A 23,772-nucleotide genomic window follows, 5' to 3' on the forward strand; every position below is an offset into this window, starting at 1 on the left:
CCCCCCCCCTTGAGCTCGCCTAGGGAACCGCGGGTGGCCAATGCCCTTGGAGGTGCGGACGGGGCGTTTGGATCCAGGGTTCTCCAACGGCGCACCTGGGCAGGAAAGCGCAGGTTGGAAAGCGCAGCGCAGAGCCGCTTTTTTTTTTTTGGGGGGGGGAGAGGAAGAGGAGGGTCCCTGCCTGCCTCCCACCCCCCACCCCCCCCTTTAGCTCGTCCCAGCCCTCCCGGTCCAAGGCGGCCGCCTCTCTCGCGAGAAGCGGCGCGCTTGGCCCCGGCCAGGTTGAGCGGAGCCGAGCGCAGCGCAGAGGCGGCGGCAGCCCCCGGGGGGAGGGCAGGTGCCCTGGTGCAGCCCCTGCAGCCGGAGGAGGGAGAGGGGGAGCGGGCGCCCCCCGCCTGCCTGAGCCGCTCCATGCCTCGGGGTCCCCGGAGCGCTGCCTCGGCCGCCCGGGCGCTGGGGAGCCTCGGCCATGGCGGAGGCGGCCGGCCAGGGCGCAGGTGAGAGCGCAGGCAGCGCCAGGTAGGAGGCGCCGGGCGAGGGGGAGGGAGGGAGAGCAGGTTGCTGGAGCCCCCCCGCCCCTCCCCTCCCCCAAGTCTTCAGGTCGTTGGAAGCCCCCTCGCCGGTGGGGAAGGGATGGGGAGACCCAAGAAGTGGGGAGCAGAAGGAGAGCTTCCGTTCGTTTCCTTGCGCCTGGAGCTCCTTGCCTCCTCCCAGGATCTCTCTCTGTTTCTTTCTCTGTCTCTTCCTCTCTGTCTCTCTCTCTCTCTCTCTCTCTGTTTCTCGCTCTGTTTCTTTCTCTGTTTCTCTGTCTCTCTCCCTGTGTGTGTGTGTGTGTCTGTTTCTCTGTCTCTATTTCTCTCTCTCTCTGTCTCTCTCTCTCCCTCTGTGTGTGTATGTGTCTGTCTGTCTCTCTCTGTCTCTCTCTCTCTGTTTCTCTCTCTCTCACTCTCTATGTCTGTTTCTCTGTCTCTGTTTCTCTCTTTCTCTGTCTCTGTGTGTGTGTGTGCTCTGTCTTTCTCTCTCTGTCTCTCTCCCCCCCTCTGCATGTGTGTCTGTCTCTCTCTCTCTTTGTGTCTGTTTCTCTGTCTGTTTCTCTCTTTCTGTGTCTCTGTCTGTGTGTGTGTGTGTGTGTGTGTCTGTCTCTCTCTCTGTCTCTGTCTCTCTCTTTTTTCTCTCTGTCTCTCTCTGTGTGTTTCTCTCTCTGTCTCTGTCTCTTCCTCTCTGTCTCTCTGTCTCTCTCTTTCTTATTTCTCTGTTTCTCCATCTCTTTCCCTCTGTGTGTGTCTATGGCTCTCTGTGTGTGTGTGTGTGTGTGTGTGTGTGTGTGTCTGTTTCTCTGTCTCTATTTCTCTCTTTCTCTGTCTCTCTCTCCCCCTCTCTGTGTGTGTGTTTGTCTGTCTCTCTCTCTCTTTGTGTCTGTTTCTCTGTCTCTGTTTCTCTCTTTCTGTGTCTCTGTGTGTGTCTGTCTCTCTCTCTGTCGCTCTGTGTGTGTCTGTCTGTCTGTCTCTCTCACTGTCTCTCTCTCTCTCTCCCTCTCTCTCTCTGTGTCTCTCTCTTCCTGTGTGTGTGTGTGTGTGTGTGTGTGTATAAGATAGATAGATATACATACATATATATGTATATATATTCAGCGAAGACTCACTCTCCGCAGCTCCCAGACCTTCCTTTCCTCTTTTGCTCTTCCTTCCTTCCTTCCTTCCTTCCTTCCTTCCTTCCTTCCTTCCTTCCTTCCTTCCTAAAGAGGGAAGAGTTAAAATAATGTTAAAATAATAAATAAAAAGAGCTAAAAAAAAGGGGGGGGTCGCCCACCTCCCCTTTTCATTCAGAAGCCTACCCCCAGAATATTTCAAAAGTTGTTAAGTGCAAGAAAAGTCATTGGCGGTAAATCTTGAAAAAGAGCTAAAAAAAAAGGGGGGGTCGCCCACCTCCCCTTTTCATTCAGAAGCCTACCCCCAGAATATTTCAAAAGTTGTTAAGTGCAAGAAAAGTCATTGGCGGTAAATCTTGAATGGAGTTGGATGGATTTTTAAATACACCCCAAGCTTCAGAATGGGGAAAAGTAGTCTGTGAGATCCAAGGAGAGGAGATGAGTTGAATTGGAGTTTATTATCAACTCCTGGTGAGGAGGAGGAGGAGGAAAAGGAGAAGGAGGAGAAGAAGAAGGAGAAGGAAAAGGAGGAGAAGGAGAAGGAGAAAGATCCTGTGGGACTTTTGGATCCCAACAGACAGACATCTGGCCCACAACACACCTGACATCACTATTGTGGAAAAGAAAAAAGTCTGCTTCATTGATATTGCAATAACAAAATATGCATGAATTGAAGAGAAACAGCTGGGAAAAAACAACAAAATATCACGATTTGCAAATTGAAGTTGAGCGACTGTGGAGGCAGAAACCAGTGGCTGCATCAATAGTGATGGGAGCCCTTGGAGCAACACCCAAAGAGTTGCCAGATACATGGAAATTTTGAACTTATCAGACCTGAATATTCTGACTTTGGGGGAAAAAAATTCACCTTACTCAGAACTGCCTATATACTCAGACGTTACCTTAAAACTCTTACTTAGATCCTTGGTTAGGACTTGAACTGTTAAGAATTTTATCAGTCTCAGACTATGAATCGAATTGAAGATATAATAATAATACCGTGTTTCCCTGAAAATAAGACCCTGTCTTATATTTTTTTGAACCCTGAAATAAGCGCTTGGCCTTATTGCCATGCGCTCAAAAGCCAAATTGGGCTTATTATCAGGGGATGTCTTATTTTGGGGGAAACAGGGTATCTGTCTATCTGTCTGTCTGTCTTTCCGTCTGTCTGTCTGTCTGTCTGTCTGTCTATCTATCTATCATCTATCTATCTACCTTGTTTTCCCCAAAAATAAGACCCTGTCTTATATTTTTTTGAACCCTGAAATAAGCGCTTGGCCTTATTGCCATGTGCTCAAAAGCCCGATTGGGCTTATTATCAGGGGATGTCTTATTTTGGGGGAAACAGGGTAATAATAATAATAATAAGAAGAAGAATGTAGCATGTAACAGTGATACCCATTGTCATCGGGGCACTTGGTACCATGTCCAAGAATTTTATAAGATACGTCAATAAATTGCAGCTTCCTGCAATAACACCAGTGGAACTGCAAAAAACTGCGCTACTTGGAATATCGTACATCTTAAGAAGGTACTTGGTTGACACCTAGGACGCTGGCAGCAACTCGTATCAACCATTAGCGCCAATCAATGGTATTTGTGGTGCATTTTTGAATGTTTAGTTGACTGAGGTTCATGTTTGGAGAATAAAAGTTTATAATAATAATAGTAACATCAATCTAAAGCATTTTAGACTGCTCGGTGTCTGTCAAACCTTGGGATCCTGTTTTGACAAAGAGCATATTTTTGCCAAGGTTTTTACTCTTGCTGCCCAGAAAGCTGCAAATTGGCCACCAAAATTTCCAATTCTTGGGGAAAATGTCATTTTACGTGGTCTTTAGGAGAAGGAAACTTCTGGTGAGCCAACAGGATGAGTGGGTCACCTCAGTCTGATGCAAAGGCTTGGAGGCAATAATTTAATATTATACGATTCCTGGGATGTTGCTTAATATGCTTTGTTTCAAACAGGAATCAAGACGAGACTGGGACAGCTACTTGTCTGAAATGGCCTAGGGCCGTGATGGGGAACCTATGGCACGCATGCCACAGGTGGCACACGTAGTCATATATCAGGCATCAGTGGGCATGCCAGCTAATTTTTGGGCTTTCTGGGCCCACCAGAAGTAGGGAGACAGGCTGCTTCCTGCCTCCGGAGGATGGGTGGGGAAGGCCCATTTTTCTTTCTCACCTGGCTCCAGAGACTCGGCTGGGTACAGCAAAAAACGTCACTTCCAACCAGAAGTTGGGAATCGCGCCATTTTGGGCCTCTGGAGGGCCTCTGAGGAGGTGGGGAAGGCTGTTTTCGCCCTCCCCAGATGCATAGAGAGGATCTGGAGCCAGGTCAGAGAGGAAAACGGACCTACCAGGCCATTGCATGCCAGGTGTGGCGGGTGGGGAGGGAGAGTTGCGTGTGCATGCGTGGGGCAGGGCACATAGAATTATGAATGTGAGCACATATGCGTGCAAACCTCCCCCCCCCGTTCGTGGCACACGATGGCAAAAAGGTTAGCCATCACTGGCCTAGGGTCTCTGTTGTTGTTCGTCGTTTGATGACCCCATAATCCCTTGCGGGGTGGAGTCTGGGCAATTGAATGGTGCTGAGTGTTTACTGGCCAGATGCTCTTCCCGTCGCCAATGCAGAGTTTTGTTCAGCAGATCTATTCTCATTGTGCCCAGAGAGTTGAAATATCTGCTTCTACCAAGGATCGAACTTCCTTTCCAACTCTGTTAGTCTGAATTAATTCTGTACCCTGTATTAATTCTGTCTCCTGCACTTGGTAATCCTTTACCTGACTGGCTTTCTGGTTTAGAACTCGGAAATATTGACATTTATTTGCACCGTTGGAAAATGTGGAAGGTTTCCGGTTGGCCTTCTTACATCATCTCCCTTTCACCTCTGTGGATAATCTCCTGCAACTTTCTAAAGAATGGAGTAACTCCACTGGAGTTTTAGTTTACAAATAGGCAGTTGAGGCCAAGGCAGATAATTATTGTCTAATCAGCCTGTTGTGTATAATCAGCAAAATTATATCTCTATCACCAGCTGGCTGGATGAAAGAAGAGAGAGCCTGGGCTGCTTTTAATGGAAGATGGCGTTTGATCTAATTCCTTGAGAGGGTTTAATGCCAATGTTGTTAGTCTCTTAAGTAATTGTCTTCTCCAGTCGTGCTACTGCACGAGAATACAAGTTGGTGGAAAAATATATATTTTCTTCTTCTTCTTCTTTTTTTAAAATATTTTTTATTAAACAGTTTTTTTTTTAAATAAATTTTTAACATTTTCTTCTTTTCAACATTTTCACCTCAGTAAACATTTCTTCCGTATCCATTTTTCTCCCTTACTTCAATTTATCATTTATATATATGATTCTAATATTGATTTATATACATAAAGATAACAAGGTACTCAATTTCAATCGTACATTCTGTGTCCGTTCCATTCTTGCTTGTTTGTTACTACATCTCAACTCCTATATCTTCCTCATTTACTCTTTCCTTGCCCTTTATACCTCTCCTCTAACCGCTCATACCATTTCTCTCCTGCCATGTAGTATTCTGTTCCCTCCTTTTCTTGTATTTCTTTTGTGAGCTTGTCCATCTCTGCGCACTCCAAAAATATATTTTGATATATTTTAATATAAACCGTGTGTAGATAAAACAGATTAAAGTCTGGATATATGTCTATGGAGACCTCCTATCTCCAGTCTACAACACAACTCCTTTCAGCAGTTCCAAGAAGGCTCCATTTGCACCACTCAGGTGGCCCTGAGGACACAGAGAAACCTCCAAGCGGCCTCAACGACTCTCTAAAAGGATGCAAATGACCAGCTGTCTGCAAGGAGTATCAATCCTTCCATTCCCCACCATCCAGCCAGAGCTGAAGAAGCTTCTTGGATGAGAAGTGAAAGGTCTTCAAAGAAAAACCAGAAAGTCCAGTTATCACCTTTGGGGTAAAGTCTGGATAGTGGATAGTTGAAGATTCTCGGCATTGACAAAATCACGATCAGTCAATTGCCAAAGGCAGCTTAACTCGGAATGGCTTACATCCTGCGATGACGATACCTCTAACGCTATCAAACAGCCACACCAGCCTATCCCAGGTCCTTGGGGAGGACTTGATGGGCGGAGAAAAAAGCCAAATCCAGTTTGAACATCTGGCTGACTGTCCTGTAAATCGTAACACCAGAATGACACATCTAATACCGTCCAACATCAATATCTGTCCCAAATCTTAGGGACTCGATAGGATCAACGCCAGATCCAGTGTAAACATCTGGCTGACTGTCCTCTAAACCATAAAGTTACTGCAAAGACACTTCTAATATCATCCAACATCAACATCTGTCCCAAATCCTTGGGACTTGATAGGATAAATGCCAAATTCAGTCTGAACATCTGGCTGTGAACCATAATACCACAGTAACATCTGTAAGCCATAATACCACAATGACACCTCTAATACCAACGTCAACATCTGTCCCCAATCCTTGGCACTTGATAAGATACAGCAAATGCCAAATCCAGCCTGAACATCTGGCTGACTCTGCGACGCGCCACAATAAATACTGTAATAACAACGTAGAGATAATTTGGGAGTCTGTATTCTTTCCCCCTCGTGGTTCAGCAAATTAATTCCAATAGCAACCCCTTCCTCTTTCAGCTTGGATGCTATATTTTGTCTGTTTTCAGATAATCTTCCCGGGGAAGGAAACCAGGCTGTTGTTTTGGCAGGCTCAAACATTATGTCTCCCGTGGCCCCTTCAATAAATTCATTTACGGCGGAATTTCCTAGAAAGCGAAAAGGGAGCGACTCCGATACTCAGTAAGTGTGAATATTTACTTTTTTGTTGTTGTTAAATGACACCCCGGATTGCTTGGCATTGAACTGTGCCTGTTATTCCACACCCCCAGATGTTGGATTTGTAAGCTCGGCTGTTTTTATGGGATGGATATTAATTTTCCTGGAAGCAGCCGAATATCGGATGGCCCCCGGTGCTGATTTTTATTATTTTTCTGTTATATGCAATCTCACCCCATGGCACCTGCAGGACAGGAGAGAGAGATAAAAACATACAATGGTCGTACCTGGGGGGAAAAGTAGTATTCTGGGTTGCTAGGGTAGTTATTGGAGATGTCTGGCTGGGGAAAAACGCCGGCGAAACTGCAAGAAATCCTGGAAGAAGCAAAATGATTAATGTTGAGATTCTTCCCAGTTTTTTTATTTTTTTTTTTTTTTTTTTTTATAATTAGATTTATATGCCGCCCTTCTCCAGAGACTCAGGGCGGCTTACAGTGCATTAAGCAATAGCCTTCATACTTTTGTATATTTATACAAAGTCAGCTTATTGCCCCCACAAACTGGGTCCTCAATTTACCTACCTTAGAAAGGATGGAAGGCTGAGTCAACCTTGAGCCTGGTGAGATTCGAACATGCAATAATTGCAGACAGCTGAATGTTAATAACAGGCTTTTAGTCTGTTGAGCTATCCAGGCTCCAGTTTGGGTTGACTTAATAACTGTCCTGCCCCAGCTCTGGATTTCTGAGGATATTGACACACACCAACGGTCCTTATCAAATTTATTAAGTAGCAAGAATAAACAAGACCGGCAAAGGTTGGCAACCAGCCCAGAAAACAAGATATGATAAACCAAAATACTCTGATAATAATAATAGTTGTTTCTAGCAAGAACGCACTAGCTGCGTGCAACTTAAATAGGCTAAAGGAGTGGCCAATTACCCTCAAGCCCTACTCTCGAGTAGACCTCCTCCTCCTGAGTAGCCACTCCGGCCTTTTGGCAGCCCTGCATGCCCGAGCATTGAGGAGAGGCTCCTCCACTTCGCTCTCTCCACTTGAAGGAGCCTCTGGAGGTTCTGAAGGCCCTGGCTGAGTCTCTGCCTCTGGCATCACATCCTCTTCGGCCTCCTCGCTGTCCGACGCGAGCGCCGGCTGTGCAGGCTGCTGGCGTGACACCACACCAGCCTCCTCTTCGTCGGGATCAGCCACGATCCGCGCAGGCTGCTGGCGGGCCACAACACTAACCTAACTGCACTCCGCCCCTTCAAAGTGTGTGTGTGTGTGTGTGTGTGTGATAGGGAAGGAGAAAGGGCAGGAAAGGAATCCAGGGGCGGAAAAGCAGATGTTTCACATCTAGCCCTTTAAACTTCCTGGAAGAATCTGTTATATGATTGTCTGGAATGGTTTAGGGCAGGGATCAGCAACCTGTGGCTCTGGAGCCGCATGTGGCTCTTTCACCCCTCTGCTAGAGGATTGGGATCTTGCTCTTTTTCATAGGCCCATGGTCAATTTTATTTTTGAGTTTATGAAATAAACTCCATCTCCGAAGGAAACGTGCTTTGCGTTACAGGTAGCCCTCACTTGTACGGCCACAAGTGAGCCCAAAATTTATGTGGCTAAGCGAGACATTTGCTAAGTGAGTTTTGCCCCGTTTTACGACCTTACTTTCCACGGTTGTTAAGTGAATCACTGCAGTGGGTAAGTGAGTAGCACGGTTGTTAAATGAATCTGGCTCCCTGGTTGACTTTGCTGGTCAGAAGGTCGCAAAACGGGATCAAGCGACGCTGGGACGCTGCAATCAGAGGTGGAATTCATCTGGTTCGGATTGGTTCGGGCGAACTGGTAGCTCCGACCATCAGCTGGCTTTTATTTCCTGCTTTCTAGTTCATCTCAATCACGCGAATCTACCTTGTATTGTCTCTAAGGAGTTAAGTCACCTCTGCAAGATCCTTCATCTTCAAATCATGATTTATTTTCAGTTGTACTGATTTTTCGTTCTTCTGATGAATTTAAATTCTCTTTCCCTAGATATACCTGTGACACTGAGGGCGATGATCTCCAGAGCAGGTAGAATGTTTTCTCTAAAATAAAACAAAAAAAAGAGAGTGAGATGAAATTTACCTTCTTGGCTGTGTTACGTACCCAACATTAAGTAAAATCTATTAGCTGGAAATGCTCAGAACTTTACAAAACGTGTTAAAATGGTTAGGCAGAATATTGCTTCACAGTTGGACCACAAGTGACTATTTCTAGTTTGGCTAGTAAAAAATATTCAAAACTTTAGAACTTATGGGCGTGTGCTCAAACAAACCAAGTTCAAAAGAACTTTCAGTGTTCTTGATTCAGACAAACCCGAGTTAAATGGTGGTTAGTCGATTGGAAGAAGTAATGATAATCTAACTGAGTAAAATATAGAAGTGAAAAACTCCAAATTTCATTTTATGATCAGTTTTTTTTAGAATTGCATTTGAAAAAGATTATCTAAAAGGACTGTGTATACACACACAATTACGACTATAATTCCAGACTTTATTACAGATGTAAATCAAGGGCTATCTCATGTTTTAGATGGTTGAAATTTCTCTGCTTTTTAATATTTGGGTTACTCTCAAACTCTAATTAAAATTAAAATACTTTTCAGCTAGAAAATTCTGCTAATGATTTCTCAATTTTTAATGATTATTCAAATATTTATTCACACTAATTAATAACATCTTGTTTGTATTTCATTGATATAAATATAAAGAAACCTTTTTTTCTAGCACTGTGGAAGAATATCTGGGGAAATTCTATATCTATCTATCATCTATCTATCTATCTATCTATCTATCTAACTAACTAACTAACTAACTATCTAACTATCTAATATAAACATATATTCTTACAACTTGTTTTTTTTTTTTAAATTATCCTGTTTTCATGGAACTAGATAAGTTATTTCAAGTGTTTAAAGCATCCACTATGGGCAAATGTTTTTGTAATAACCAGTATATTATTGTAGAATCAATCTCCGTGTTTATCCAGCTGCATTACATTTAATTTTAAGCATTTTTCTTAGGAGTGAAGATGAAGAGCATGTGAAAATCAAGTATTTCAGGTACCTACAAATTAGACCATAATTTATTTTCCAAAGGAAAATTAAAACTTAAAATTAATTTTGGGTATTGTGATACCCAAACAAGAGATATCTGTGTACTTTCTTTTTTAAGTAATTTGTGTACTTTTCTTTTTTTTTCTTTTTAGTGACATAGAATCATTACTTTTTTTTTATAGACATCAGTTTTGCAATTTTTTCCCCCAGAGTTTCATATTTAAGAATGACTTAAATATGAAAGAAGATATGAGCTTCTTTGTAGCAATTGGCCAACAATATTTTAGTGGTGTGGAGAGAGAGATAATTTTAATTGGGAAATACATTTTGGGCATAGGTGGGTTCCAGCAGGTTCTGACCAGTCCTAGAGAACCGGTAGTGGAAATTTTGAGTAGTTCGGAGAACCGGTAGTAAAAATTCTGATTGGCCCCGCCCCCATCTATTCTCTATCTCCCGAGTCCCAGAAAGGGAGGAAATGGGGATTTTGCAGTATCCTTCCCCTGCCACGCCCACCAAGCCACACCCACCAAGCCATGCCACGCCCACCAAGCCACACCCACAGAACCAGTAGTAAAAAATTTTGAAACCCACCACTGATTTTGGGTCTTCTTCTCCCCCCCCACTTAGGGAGGCTCACAGCCAAACAGAGAAAAGACGAAGAGACAAAATGAATAACCTGATAGAAGAATTATCGGCTATGATACCTCAATGCAGTCCGGTGGCTCGTAAGATGGATAAGCTCACCGTCTTAAGAATGGCTGTCCAGCATGTAAAGTCAATGAAAGGCAAGTACGAAATATTATCAAAAATTCCAAATGTTGATTCAGAAGCTGTCCTTTTGAATCATCATCATCACCATCCTTTTTTAAGGATCCCATAATCCCTTGCATTGGGATGGAGCCTGGACAACTGAATGGAGCTGAGAGTTTACTGGCTGGATGCCCTCCCTGTCACCAATGCGGAGTTTTGTTCAGCAGATATATTCGCATTATTTTCTCCGGGTTTATATATATATAAAAAAGGTCTAAAGTTGGTGTGGTAATCAATCCAGTTCAGATGGTGAAAGCTACAATCATTCTTCCCGCACTTTACCGATATTGTGCCAAGGAGAATGGATCAGTGCTTAACTCACCATGCAGTGAGCGTTACTCAATCTTTAATACTCCTGGCATTTTAACTAATGAATGAAATATGTCAGCGACTTTCATCCTGCCTGTCTGTTTTGTTCTTGGGTTCATATGCATATGGCTGAAAAAAAATCTCACGCGGGTTTTCCATAAAAGTGATTTAACTTCATTTAAATTTATCAGCAGGGCGTTACAAGAAAAGTGATTTAGAATGCCACTTCTGAGTTCTAATAAGTGCTTGTCTCGTATATTTGTTTTAGTTAATTAAGGAATCCATCCTCCGTTCCTCCCTTCCTCCCTTCCTTCTACTCACCTTCCTCCTTTCCTTCCTTCCTTCCTTCCTTCCCTCCCTTCCTACTTCCTTCCTTTTCTCCCTTCCTTCCTCCGCCCCCTCACCTCCCTACTCCTTCCTTCCTCCCTCCTTCCCTTCTTGCCTGCCTGCCTGCCTTCCCTCCCTCCTTCTTCCTCCCTCCCTCCCTTCTCCTCACCTGCCTGCCTCCCTCCCTCCTTCTGTCCCTTCCTTCCCTCCCTCTCTTCCCTCTCCTTCCTTCCTTCCCTCTCTACCTAAATTTTCTCTTACAACTATTTTGCAGGTTCCACCGGTTCTTACTCAGAAGTTAGGTATAAGCCTTCGTTTTTGCAGGACGAGGAACTTCAACACCTCATCCTTAAGGTAAATTAAAGGTGGAGAGAGAGACCTGCTATTTCTGCAAGCAGCATCTGCCAACAGGGTTTACACCTGCATTATAGTCAAGATCCCAGTTTCAAAACTATTCATAAACAGATGTGCAAATGCCCCTTTTTGACCTGTGGCTTTAGAGACGGCTCCATTCTGCATCTGGAAATATTCTGAATATGAAAAATATTACAAGCTTAAAAGAACACTTCAGCTGCAGGCAGAATAATGTTCCAATTCTTCCTTTTTAAAAAAATTGGGACAAGTCTTTTTAAACTCCAGTCTGGATGTTTTCACATTTGAAATGTCTTAATTTGTACTCCTCTTACCAGTGGTGAAATCCATTTTTTTTTAACTACTGGTTCTGTGGGCGTGGCTTGGTGGGCAGGGGAAGAGGATACTGCAAAATCCCCATTCCCTCCCCACTCCTGGGGGAAGGATATTGCAAAATCTCCATTCCCACCCCTCTCGGGGGCCAGCCAGAGGTAGTATTTGCCAGTTCTCTGAACTACTCAAAATTTCCACTACCGGTTCTCCGAACTGCTCAAAATTTCTGCTACCGGTTCTCCAGAACCTGTCAGAACCTGCTGGATTTCACCCCTGCCTCTTAGTCTAAAACAAGACTTAAAATATATGTTGCATCAAATTGGGGCTTTAAAAGTTTGCAAATGAAGATGTAAGCCGAATGAAATTTAGTAAACTGCTTGCTGGATTCAGTCACAGATAAGTTTTAGTTAAAATTTTAGGGAATTTATTTAGGGAATAAAAAAATGAGCTAGACAAAATCACAAATCAGTTTTAATTAAAAATTGTATGCCATTGAAGCAATAAATAAATGAACTAAACTAAACTAAATGACAGATTAGTTTTATTTAAAAATTTAACATTTATTTGGGGAATAAAAAAATGAGCTAGACTAAGTCACAAATCAGTTTTAATTAAAATTTTAATACCATTGAGGGAATAAATAAATGAATTAAAGTAAATCACAGATTAGTTTTAGTTAGAATTTTAACACTATTTAGGGAATAAATAAATGAGCTAGACTAAATCACAGATTAGCTTTAATTAACATTTTGACACTATTAAGGAATAAATGACCTACACGAAGTCACAGATTAGCTTTAATTAACATTTTAACACTACCGTATTGAAGGTAAATAAATGAGCTAGGCTAAGTCACACATCAGTTTTAGTTAAAATTTGAATACCATTTAAGGAATGAATAAAAGAAGGAGACTGTCACAAGTTAGTTTTAAGTTTTAACACTATTTAAGGAATAAATCAGTGAATTTAAAATTAAATTAAGGAAACCAGGCATGTGCCATTTAAAGCACATACGGGATCAGACCGATTATCTCCATGATATAAATTTTCTCTTGAGGGCACATTGGAAAGTCATTTAAAGTAACCACGCCCCCCCCAAAAAATCACACCATTAAATCCGAGCGATTCAAATCCCCAGAACTTGAGCTGTATTTAGTGAGCAAATAATTAATAAGATTAGCTTGAATCAGGATTTATTTCAGCAACCGCACATCCCATCCCAGCACAACATGTAGAGATCGTGAGGCTTAAAATATAGAACTGAAAGCGAGGATAAATTCTATAAATACCACAGGGCTAATTCTAAAACTCTGATTTAGCTCAGAGCTTATCAAGTTTAGGAAGCCCATTTCTAAGATTGCAAGGCAACAAAATGAAAATGGCTGACTTATAGCTGATGAAGAGAAATTTAGGATCTGTTTGATTATAGAAGAATAGAGTTGGAAGGGACCCTGGAGGTCTTCTAGTCCAACCCCCTGCTCTAGCAGGAGACCCTATAACATTTCAGATAAACGACTGCCAGACTCTCCTTAAAAGCCTCCAGTGATGGAGCACTCAAAACTTCTGAAGGCAACTTCCGTTTCACTGATGAATTATCCTCAACGTTAAAAATGCTTTTAAAAGCCTCTAACGATCAGGCAACTCAGCTGGGATCATCAGAGGCTTTTAAAAGAGAAAAAGCCTCTGCCGATCAGGCAACTCAGCTGGGATCGTCAGAGGCTTTTAAAAGCATTTTTTTACAACCTCTTAGAAAAAATGCTTTTAAAAGCCTCTGACGATCCCAGCTGAGCCGTGCGATCATCACAGGCTTTTTTTTTTTTTACTTTTAAAAGCATTTTTTCGGCTGAAGAAGTGGTAGAAAAAAATGCTTTTAAACATAAATAAAAAAAGCCTCTGATGATCGCGCGGCTCAGCTGGGCATGGGGGGGGAGGCAGGGATTTTTGCTACCGGTTCTCTGAACCACCCGCCGCCATCGCTACCGGATCGGGCGATCCGGTCCGAACCGGGAGCATTTCACCCCTGAATGAAACGTCTTCAAGAAAGAGCCAAGCTCAGAACTCCGCAACGTTGGAAAGGTATATCTTACAGTAGAAATGTATAGTCTACAAATTCCTGTGATTGTGATTGGGAGGAGCAAAACCTTAGTTGCTAAAAGGAGGTGAAGGGAATATCACAACTGTTTTTGGGTCTTTCTGTCTTCAGGGCGAAACAATTCCCATGGTGCTGATTTCTTTTTTTCTTAGAAAACGCTAATACCAGCATTTTAATGTCGCTTTCTTCTATCCTGACCTGACTTCTTACTACAGAACTGCCTGCTTGTATCCATTACAGTTTTATCTTGGTCTCCTTCATTTATAGATTGCCGATGGTTTCCTATTCGTGATTGGATGCGACAGAGGGAAAATCCTGTTTGTTTCCGAATCGGTTTCCAAGATACTTAATTATGACCCAGTAGGTAGCCTAGTATTTAAAACTCTTCTATCAATAGCCTTGAATTTGCTGTAAAATGTCACATAAGCTCTGGGCAGAAGAGCGAGGATCAAATGGTGTTATTTGAGACATGGGCCCTCCGTGCTCATGGTTACAGCATGGAAGTATCTTGACGGGCATTGATTGAAATGAGGTTATTATAATAGAGCTTAGAAGAAATTAAGGGTGGCTCAGTGGCTAAGAGGCTGAGCTTGTCGATCGAAAGGTCGGCAGTTCAGCGGTTCGAATCCCTGGTGCCGCGTAACGGGGTGAGCTCCCGTTCCTTGTCCCAGTTTCTGCCAACCTAGCAGTTTGAAAGCACGTAAAAAAATGCAAGTAGGAAAATAGGGACCACCTTTGGTGGGAAGGGAACAACGTTTTGTGTGCCTTTGGCGTTGAGTCATGCCGGCCACATGACCACGGAGACGTCTTCGGACAGCGCTGGCTCTTCGGCTTTGAAACGGAGATGAGCACTGCCCCCTAGAGTCAGGAACGACTAGCACATAGGTGCGAGGGGAACCTTTACCTTTAGAAGAAATGTTTCTACTTAATTGAAACTATATTGTACTGTCCTTCTATAAGGACTCACGGACCCATCTCATAAACCGGATAAAATATCTGGGAAATACTGATTTTTTTTTAATGTACAATTATCAGATCAGTCCAATGTACTCTTTTTGAAGGTAGGTAAATTTTGTTATACTTAATTAGGCAGACTTTGACTGACAGGCCCACCGACAGTCACCACCAATTATTAAATTGTTATTCTAGTCTATTCTGTTCCATTCCATTTTCTATTCTATTCTATTCTATTCTATTCTATTCTATTCTATTCTATTCTATTCTATTCTATTCTATTCTATTCTATTCTACTTCTGCATTCTACTCTACTCTTTTCCATTCCGTTCCGTTCCGTTGCATTCTATATTCTGTATTCTGTATTCTGTATTCTATATTCTATATTCTATTTTCTGTATTCTATCTCTTCTCTTCTCTTCTCTTCTCTTCTCTTCTCTTCTCTTCTCTTCTACCCTACCCTACCCTACCCTACCCTACCCTACCCTACCCTACCCTATCCTATCCTATCCTATCCTATCCATGTTGGTCTGTGACCGTAATAAAATAACTTCTACTATTAGAACAGGGCCAAAAAAACCAAATATTTCTACTGAATTGAAAAGATGATAACAGTGATGAAATTATTTAATCATTCAAACATTAGACTCCCAAATTTTTTATTGGCTTCTTTGACTAAGATGGTCGAGGCAGGGTCAGTAATCTTACCATGTTGTGTTCCCTCAGGCACATCTGACTGGGCAAAGCCTTTTTGACTATCTTCACCCGAAGGACGTGGCCAAAGTCAAAGAACAGCTGTCCTCTTCGGATGCTTCGCCCAGAGAAAAACTGATCGATACCAAAAGTAAGGATGCAATTAAAAAATCATTTCATAAGACGGGGCAATATTTTTCCCGCAGTGTGTATCAGCCCAATCATGCACGTATGAACGCTTCTGGATATAAATGAATAAAAATATAACATGTTGTGCAGAAATGAATAATATGTATGTTCTGAATGAGGGGTCTGAGGAATTCTGGGAGTTGAAGTCCACGAGTCTTAAAGTTGCCATGTTTGGAGACCCTTATTCTAATTTTTCTTCTTACATTTAGTAGAAAAGGCCTGACATACAGCTAGTCCTCAAATTAGGGGAACCCACCCCCAGCCCCCAAAAGCTTCTTACGATCCAGTTTTGACAGCTCCCCCCCCCAGTCACATGACCACATTTTCGACACTTGGCAGTTGGTCTGCATTTAACTTGCCAAATTTCTAGCGATAATTTGCCGAAGCTGGGTAATATAGCCCAGTGGTGAAATCCATTTTTTTTTACTACCAGTTCTGTGGGGATGGCTTGGTGGACATGGTGTGGCTAGGTGGGCGTGACTTGGTGGGTGTGGCAGGGGAAGGATCCTGCAAAATCCCCATTTCCCCCCACTCCAGGGGAAAGATACTGCAAAATCCCCATTCCCTCTTCACTCCTAGGGGAAGGATACTGCAAAATCCCCATTCCCTCCCCACTCCAGGAGAAGGATACTGCAAAATCCCCATTCCCTCCCCACTTCAGGAGAAGGATACTGCAAAATCCCCATTCCCTCCCCACTCCAGGAGAAGGATACTGCAAAATCCCCATTCCCACTCCACGGGAAGGATATTGCAAAATCCCCATTCCCACCCCACTCCTAGGGGAAGGCTATTGCAAAATCTCCCTTCCCACCCCACTCCTGGGGCCAGCCAGAGGTGGCATTTGCCGGTTCTCCAAACTACTCAAAATTTCCGCTACCGGTTCTCCAGAACCTGTCAGGACCTGCTGGATTTCACCCCTGAAATAGCCCCTTCTTGTTACTGTATGTGGACTTGTTTCTTTCTTTTTGATTTGTTTCTTTATTTATTTTAAAAAATTGTGTTAGTCTTTCGTCGGTCTGGGACAGTTGGATTGGGTCATAGTGTTGCGAAAATATTCATAGTTCTGTTACAAAAGTATGTTTGTATATTCTGCTCCGACGCAACTTGAAAAGCTGGTTTGCAAGTTCGCATGGATTTCCAAGCGGGATCTTCCCCTCTGCATTCGGGTGCTCGGCGTTCGTTTTTCTGTCGCATCAAGTACACCAAAAACGCGGTCAAGGAAGAGAAGGAGCCCTCGTCCAACTCAAAAAAGAAAGGTATCGTTGAATTATTTAAAAAAAAAACGGTTTTCTTTCAGCGAAACTATTTACTGGTAATCCTGATGTACTATGACGTGGTTGAAAGTTGCACTGTTGGTTGGAGACCCCTGCTTTACAGAACCTGTCTAAGCGGTTTACAGTGTCATCCTCTTGCCCCCAAGCAATCTGGGTCCTCGTTTTACTGACCTCGGAAGGACAGAAGGCTGAATCAGCCTTGAGTCGGTCAGGATCGAACTGCTGACAATGAGCAGTGAGTTAGCCTGCAATACTGCATTCTAACCACTGTGCCACCACAGCTCGCTCCTTCCTTCCTTCCTTCCTTCCTTCCTTCCTTCCTTCCTTCCTGCCTGCCTGCCTGCCTGCCTGCCTGCCTGCCTGCCTGCCTGCCTTTCTTCCTTCCTGCCTGCCTGCCTGCCTGCCTGCCTTCCTTCCTTCCTTCCTTCCTTTCTTCCTTCCTTCCTTCCTTCCTTCCTTCTTTCCTTCCTGCCTTCCTTCCTTCCTTCCTGCCTGCCTGCCTGCCTGCCTTCCTTCCTTCCTGCCTGCCTGCCTGCCTTCCTGCCTGCCTGCCTGCCTTCCTTCCTTCCTGCCTTTCTTCCTGCCTGCCTTCCTTCCTGCCTGCCTGCCTGCCTTCCTTCCTTCCGGCCTTCCTTCCTGCCTGCCTGCCTGCCTTCCTTCCTTCCGGCCTTCCTTCCTTCCTGCCTGCCTGCCTGCCTGCCTTCCTTCCTTCCTGCCTTTCTTCCTGCCTGCCTTCCTTCCTTCCTGCCTGCCTTCCTTCCTTCCTTCCTGCCTTCCTTCCTTCCTTCCTGCCTTCCTTCCTTCCTGCCTTCCTACCTGCCTTCCTGCCTGCCTGCCTTCCTGCCAGCCTGCCTGCCTGCCTGTGTTCCTGCCTGCCTGCTTTCCTTCCTTCCTTCCTTCCTTCCTTCCTTCCTTCCTTCCTTCCTTCCTTCCTTCCTTCCTTCCTCCCTCCCTCCCTCCCTCCCAATAGCACTTAGACTTATATACTATTCACAGTTCTTTACAGGCCTCTCTAAGCATTTTACAGAGTCAGCATATGGCTGCCAACAATCTGGGTTCTCATTTTACCAACCTCGGAAGGACGGAAGGCTGAGTCAATCTTGAGCTGATCAGGATCAAACTGGTGGCTGTGGGCAGAGTCAGTCTGCAATACTGCATTCTAACCCCTGCGCCACCAGGAAGCAGAATGAGAAGGGGAATAAGAGAGGAAGGGAAGGGAAGGGAAGGGAAGGGAAGGGAAGGGAAGGGAAGGGAAGGGAAGGGAAGGGAGGAAGGAAGGAAGGAAGGAAGGAAGGAAGGAAGGAAGGAAGGAAGGAAGGAAGGACAATAGCATTTAGACTTATATATCACTTCACAGTGCTTTACAGTCCTCTCTAAGCTGTTTAGAGTCAGCCTTTTGCCCCCAACAATCTCGGTCCTCATTTTTCTGACCTCGGAAGGATGGAAGGCTGAGTAGATCTTCGGCCAGTGAGAATCGAACTGTTGTCAGTGGGCAGAATTAGCCTGCAATTCTGCATTCTAATCACTGCGCCATCATGGCTCATGTATGCTTATGTATGTATGCGCCCCGATGTTTTTGTAAAATTACAAAGACACTTCCTTGGATCAAATATATTGAATAATGCTTAAAAACTGAATCTTAATGATAAACGTTGTAGCCTCCTGCGTCGATTTCCTGCTCTTGGCCTCAGAAATTCTCAGGGGAAAAAAAATCAAAATCAAAATCATTTCTGTTTCGACTCTCCTAGATCATAAAAAGTACTGTACTATTCATTGCACCGGTTACCTGAAAAGCTGGTCCACGAATGAGGTGGGGATTGAAGAAGATACGGAGAAAGAGGGCGGTAATTTTAATTGCCTGGTGGCAATCGGCCGATTGCACCCTTACACCATTCCACAAAAAAGCTTTGAGATTAAAGTCAAGCCCACGGAATTTGTAACCCGCTTTGCCGTGGACGGGAAATTTGTATTCGTAGATCAACGGTAAGCATTTTTTGTTTTGTCTTACCTCCTTGTTAGAAGGCACTATAAAGTTTCAATATTTAGAATATGAATTCTATTTTCTATACTACCATTTTCCCCGAAAATAAGACCTCCCCTGAAAATAAACCTTCCCCTGAAAATGAGACCTCCCCCGAAAATAAGCCCTCCCCAAAAATATTTAAGTGCATACACAGCCGGTGCCCGCCATTTGCTCTGGTTAGGGTTAGGTAGACAGAGCTGGAAATCAAATAAAATGGCTCCTTGCTCCATGCGCCTCCCCGAAAATAAGGCCAAGTGCTTATTTCAGGGTTCAAAAGAATATAAGACAGGGTCTTATTTTGGGGGAACACGGTACTTCTAGTAAACTATTGGCAAAATAAAGTGATTCTTTAGCAAGTCAATGCTGTTTCCAGTGGTGGTATTAAGGCCGGTTCAGACCGGTTCAGGAGAACCGATTGTGGTGACCTCTCCAGTCCTATGCCATCCTGTTTAGCCACGTTTTCTAAGCCATGCACGCACGGAATTCTGCATATATGCGTGGAAGGTGTGCTCTCACATTTTCGGTGTGCGGTGAACCAGTGGTAAAATTATTTGAAACCCCGCTCTGGCTGTATCCAGTGTGTTTTAAATTTTTTGTCAAGTGTAATGAAAAGTTTTATAAAGTTTACTGAAAACTGCCAGGTTCTAATTAATTAAAGTTATTCTCATAAGATTCTAAGGCTCTAAGAAGTTATAAACATTTCAAATGTATGTGTGTGTGTGTGTGTGTGTGTTTGTGAGTTTGTGTGCAGGGGAGGGGATGACTTTCACCAGATCGGATCATATATCTTAACATGTTTTCTATTTTGTATATACTACAAAAAAGCTACTGAATTGTGGGAAAGTTCATTTTAGAAGTTTGTAGATTATATATATATATATACTCTGTTTGCATTTCCCGACACAGAGCGACAGCAATTTTAGGATATTTACCTCAAGAACTGTTAGGAACGTCTTGTTACGAGTATTTCCACCAGGATGATCACAATCATCTAACTGAAAAACACAAAACAGGTACAATATAATGGTTATTCCGGGAAGCCGATCCACCCACCAATCAGCTTTTTTCTTATTTTCCTCCCCAAAAACTAAGGTTTTTGGGGAAGCAAACGCCGAAAAATACAGTATGTTCCAAAATATGCCAAGTGAAGACAATCCAGATGGACAGGTTGACAAGGTCTCCACGACGGATATGTTTGTGAGGAAACTTTGTGGATTTGTTGAGTGGAACATACAACCGGGCTGCAAATTTTAATGTAAATCCGTCAAATTATCAAGATTGCTAAGATATCATGACACGTTTTTAAGCCTTAGAAGGCTACCGTAGCAAAACAATGAACCTTTTAAAATTTCCCCTTCAATTGACTTGCAAATACCTTATAGCTGAATTTTGGATTTGATGGTCAGTTTCTTCCCAACTGTTATATTGAAATCAGTATGATTAATGGATTAACCAAGAGAATATATAAAACTCTCAAAAATCGTGAAATTGACACGTTGATAAGACCCGTTTGGTTGACGCAGAAATTATTTTTGGTCTTAACTGAACAACTTCTTTCTGCAAAAATTTTATTTTTCCGCAGTGTTACAGAGCAAAGAAAAAATATTTACGAATTTCTACAAATTCAAAGCGAAAGATGGCTCTTTTGTCACCTTAAAAAGTCAGTGGTTTAGTTTCACCAATCCCTGGACCAAAGAACTGGAATATATTGTGTCCATCAATACCGTTGTTTTGTAAGTTTCTCAGTACTCTTTATAAAACAGCACGTTTTTATATAGCTCTGTTTTATATTTTAATTACATAGTATTAAGCATGGAAGAAAATGTGTTGTTATTTGTAAACAAAAAAAATAAAATAAAGATGGGATACAAATAAATAAATAAAATATTTGGAACTGGCTGCTTCAACCATTCTTGGATGGTTTCATAAGCGAAAAGGGGCATTTAGCATTTATTTTCCTCTTATACATTAAAGAATATAATTGTTGTTTTTGGAGGAAGCTACATTTTCTTCCTTTGTGCAGAAATAACGTGGTATTGAAGCCATCCATAAGAGATGTCCTAATACTGATTTATACGTACGTACATACATACATACATACATACATACATACATACATACATGTATATACACACACACACATATATATTAGTATTATACACTAATATATATTAGTATTACACGCACACAAACATATATATATATACTGATGACAGCTAACGAGCTAGAAATGGATCTATTTAGGTCTCCCACCTAGCAGTGAGAGCTTGCTAGGTGTTAGAAAAGAAAAAAGCCCAGAACCGAGTAGATGAGATTCTACTGAGCTGGAGCTACAAAAAAACCTTGGCTACGTAGGGAAAACCTGGCTAGAAGAAAAACATATATATATGTATACACGACAAACCATTTTATACCAAACTTATATTTTGCTGATAAAGAAATAAAGGGAGACTAGTATAGATCTATTTCAAGCTATTTAGCTCTCATCAGCTAGCCCTACCCTTACTTGGATTCGAACTTGGGCTGCCTGCATGTTAGGTGATGCCTGATGAAGGGAGGAGAACTTGTGGCTCAGAGGTTAATACAACTGCCTAACATGCAGGCAGCCCAAGTTCGAATCCAAGTAAGGGTATGGCTAGCTGATGAGAGCTAACTAGCTTGAAATAGATCTATACTAGTCTCCCTTTATTTCTTTATCAGCGAAATATAAATTTGGTATAAAATGGTTTGTGGTGAATGCGACTGCTTGAGGGCTCCTGGATTGGAGCTGAAAGGCAAAAGGGAAGCAGTACGCTCCCTCCCACATATTGGGGTAGACCAGGTGCTTCGATAGAAAAACACTTAATCTCTCCCCTGGCTCAAGGTGATGAAGGGAAGAGAACTTGTGGTTCAGAGGTTAATACAACTGCCTAACATGCAGGCAGCCCAAGTTCGAATCCGAGTAAGGGTATGGCTAGCTGATGAGAGCTAAATAGCTTGAAATAGATCTATACTAGTTTCCTTTTATTTCTTTATCAGCAAAATATAAATTTATATATATACACATACACATATATATACATAAACACACACACAGAGAGAAATTGCTGAGCTGGGAGTATGTTCAGAGGTTTACACAGATGTTAGAAGAATAAATTTGTGAACCTCGTGCTTCTCTTCTCTTTGCTTGCCTCTAACACGAAGCAGCAAATTGCGCGTATAGCAGCAGACTTAAAACGGCTCGAGAAACTTATTGGTGTGTTTTTGGTTTTATATTTTTAGAGGTCACAATGAATCGGGGGAAGAAACACAACTAGCCTGCAGTTCTCTGTCTCCAGAAGGCAAGTCCATTTTTTAGGGTACTGGGGTTTTTTTTTTCTTCCAGAGTTTATTTATTTATTATTTATTAATTCAATTTGCATGCCGCCCCTCTCCGAAGACTCAGGGTGGCTCACAATGCATTTAAAATCATTATAAAAAACATATAAAAATTAAAAACATTAAAACTCCTTCACACCATTCATGGCCGGATCTCGCCGGATTGCAAGAGCGAGATCAACGGCCCCAGGCCTGCCGGAAGAGCCAGGTCTTCACCGCTTTTCGGAAGGCCAATAGGGTGGGGATGGTCCGGACCTCAGGAGGTAACTGGTTCCAGAGAGCTGGGGCAGCCACAGGGAAGGCCCTCCCCCGCGGGCCCCCCAGCCGGCATTGTTTAGCTGACGGGACCCGGAGGAGACCAACTCTGTGGGATCTTACCGGTTGTTGGGAGTTGGGCTTAATCTTGTCAAGAAAAAAAAAGAAAGAAAAGAAAACAGAAACCGTAATTAAAATTTGAAAGTGGCAATGATTGTGCCTCAGAGCATCGTTTTATTGAAGGGAAATGTCGTATTCCTCATAAAGTTTCATATCGATGGTTGTCTTATAAAGGCCCACGAAAAACAGACACATAGAATAGGATTTATCTATCCTCTTCTCGTTTTAACACCTTTCATTTTAGGAAAGATAAATTATCGGTCTTATATTTTCCTCTTAAAAATACAGATGCCACAAATCCACAATTTCTTGACGTACCAGGAATGTCCACGGGGACCATCCTCGGAGCCGGTAGCATAGGAACCAAAATTGCAAACGAAGTCTTGGATTTGCAAAGGTACAGTAATAATTCTTCAGTTCTGGCTTATAAATTTATTACAGATCGATGGCGGTGGTTTTTTTGGAAAAGAAAATGGATGCTATCTAAGCTGTTGTTTTTTTTTAAAAAAATGCAACAGTCCTAAATATAAAAAAGATGTCGCGATGCTTATTTCCCCCCTTTTCTCATTGTTTAACCTCTTCTTCCTAATTTCTTTTTTAAAAATTTGGTGAGATCTTTCTCCTGCTCGTAAAAGGAATAGCATCAAAACCATGAAATGATATAGACTGCCCCAATATTGCAAAGGGAGAAAAGGGGTAGGCTACAAAAATTTTAGCAAGGGGTTCTCTGCCTGGTTGCTGGGTGAGTGTGGCCTAGTCAGCCTCCTGCCCCATGGCAGGGGGAGGCAGTTTTGCCCTCCCCAGGCTCCGGAGGCTTTCCTTGAGCCTCCAGGAGAACGAAAACAGCCTCCCCAGGCTCCAGAGGCCCTCTGGAGGCCAGAAACAGGCCCGTTCCTGGCCTTCCCGAATTTCCGGTAGGCCCGTTTGTCACCCTCCTCGAGCCTCCGTGTGTGCCCTGCACTTACCTGCATCCAAAACAGGCTGTGTGGGGACTCCTGGGAGGGGCGGGATGGACGGGGCCAGTCAGGAGTGGGATTTGGGAGTTCTCCGAACTGCACAGAATCTTAGCTAGAGGTTCTGCCAAACCCCTGCGAACCCCCAGCAGCCCACCCGTGGAGAAAACGTGTTTCCTGAAAGATTAAGAGAAAAGG

At 43.0% G+C, this 23,772-nt stretch overlaps 1 protein-coding gene across 1 annotated transcript in view; it reads left to right on the forward strand.

The window, feature by feature from the left end:
• Nucleotides 1–468: 468 nt before the first annotated feature.
• The window catches only part of BMAL2 (basic helix-loop-helix ARNT like 2), a 28,915-nt gene continuing 5,611 nt past the window's right edge, over nt 469–23,772 (forward strand). The window contains exons 1-14 of the mRNA XM_070947782.1: nt 469–497; nt 6,337–6,469; nt 8,472–8,510; nt 9,502–9,540; nt 10,162–10,319; nt 11,255–11,334; nt 14,024–14,116; nt 15,437–15,554; nt 16,705–16,848; nt 18,615–18,849; nt 19,796–19,902; nt 20,472–20,622; nt 22,151–22,209; nt 22,910–23,018. Coding sequence (XP_070803883.1) covers nt 470–497; nt 6,337–6,469; nt 8,472–8,510; nt 9,502–9,540; nt 10,162–10,319; nt 11,255–11,334; nt 14,024–14,116; nt 15,437–15,554; nt 16,705–16,848; nt 18,615–18,849; nt 19,796–19,902; nt 20,472–20,622; nt 22,151–22,209; nt 22,910–23,018 — 1,493 coding nt within the window. The 5' untranslated portion in view covers nt 469. The remainder of the gene's footprint in view (nt 498–6,336; nt 6,470–8,471; nt 8,511–9,501; nt 9,541–10,161; nt 10,320–11,254; nt 11,335–14,023; nt 14,117–15,436; nt 15,555–16,704; nt 16,849–18,614; nt 18,850–19,795; nt 19,903–20,471; nt 20,623–22,150; nt 22,210–22,909; nt 23,019–23,772) is intronic.

This window comes from Pituophis catenifer, unplaced genomic scaffold (assembly GCF_029215685.1).
Source record: "Pituophis catenifer annectens isolate HBS135680 unplaced genomic scaffold, rPitCat1.0.hap2 SCAF_7, whole genome shotgun sequence".
Taxonomy (NCBI): Eukaryota; Metazoa; Chordata; class Lepidosauria; order Squamata; family Colubridae; genus Pituophis; species Pituophis catenifer.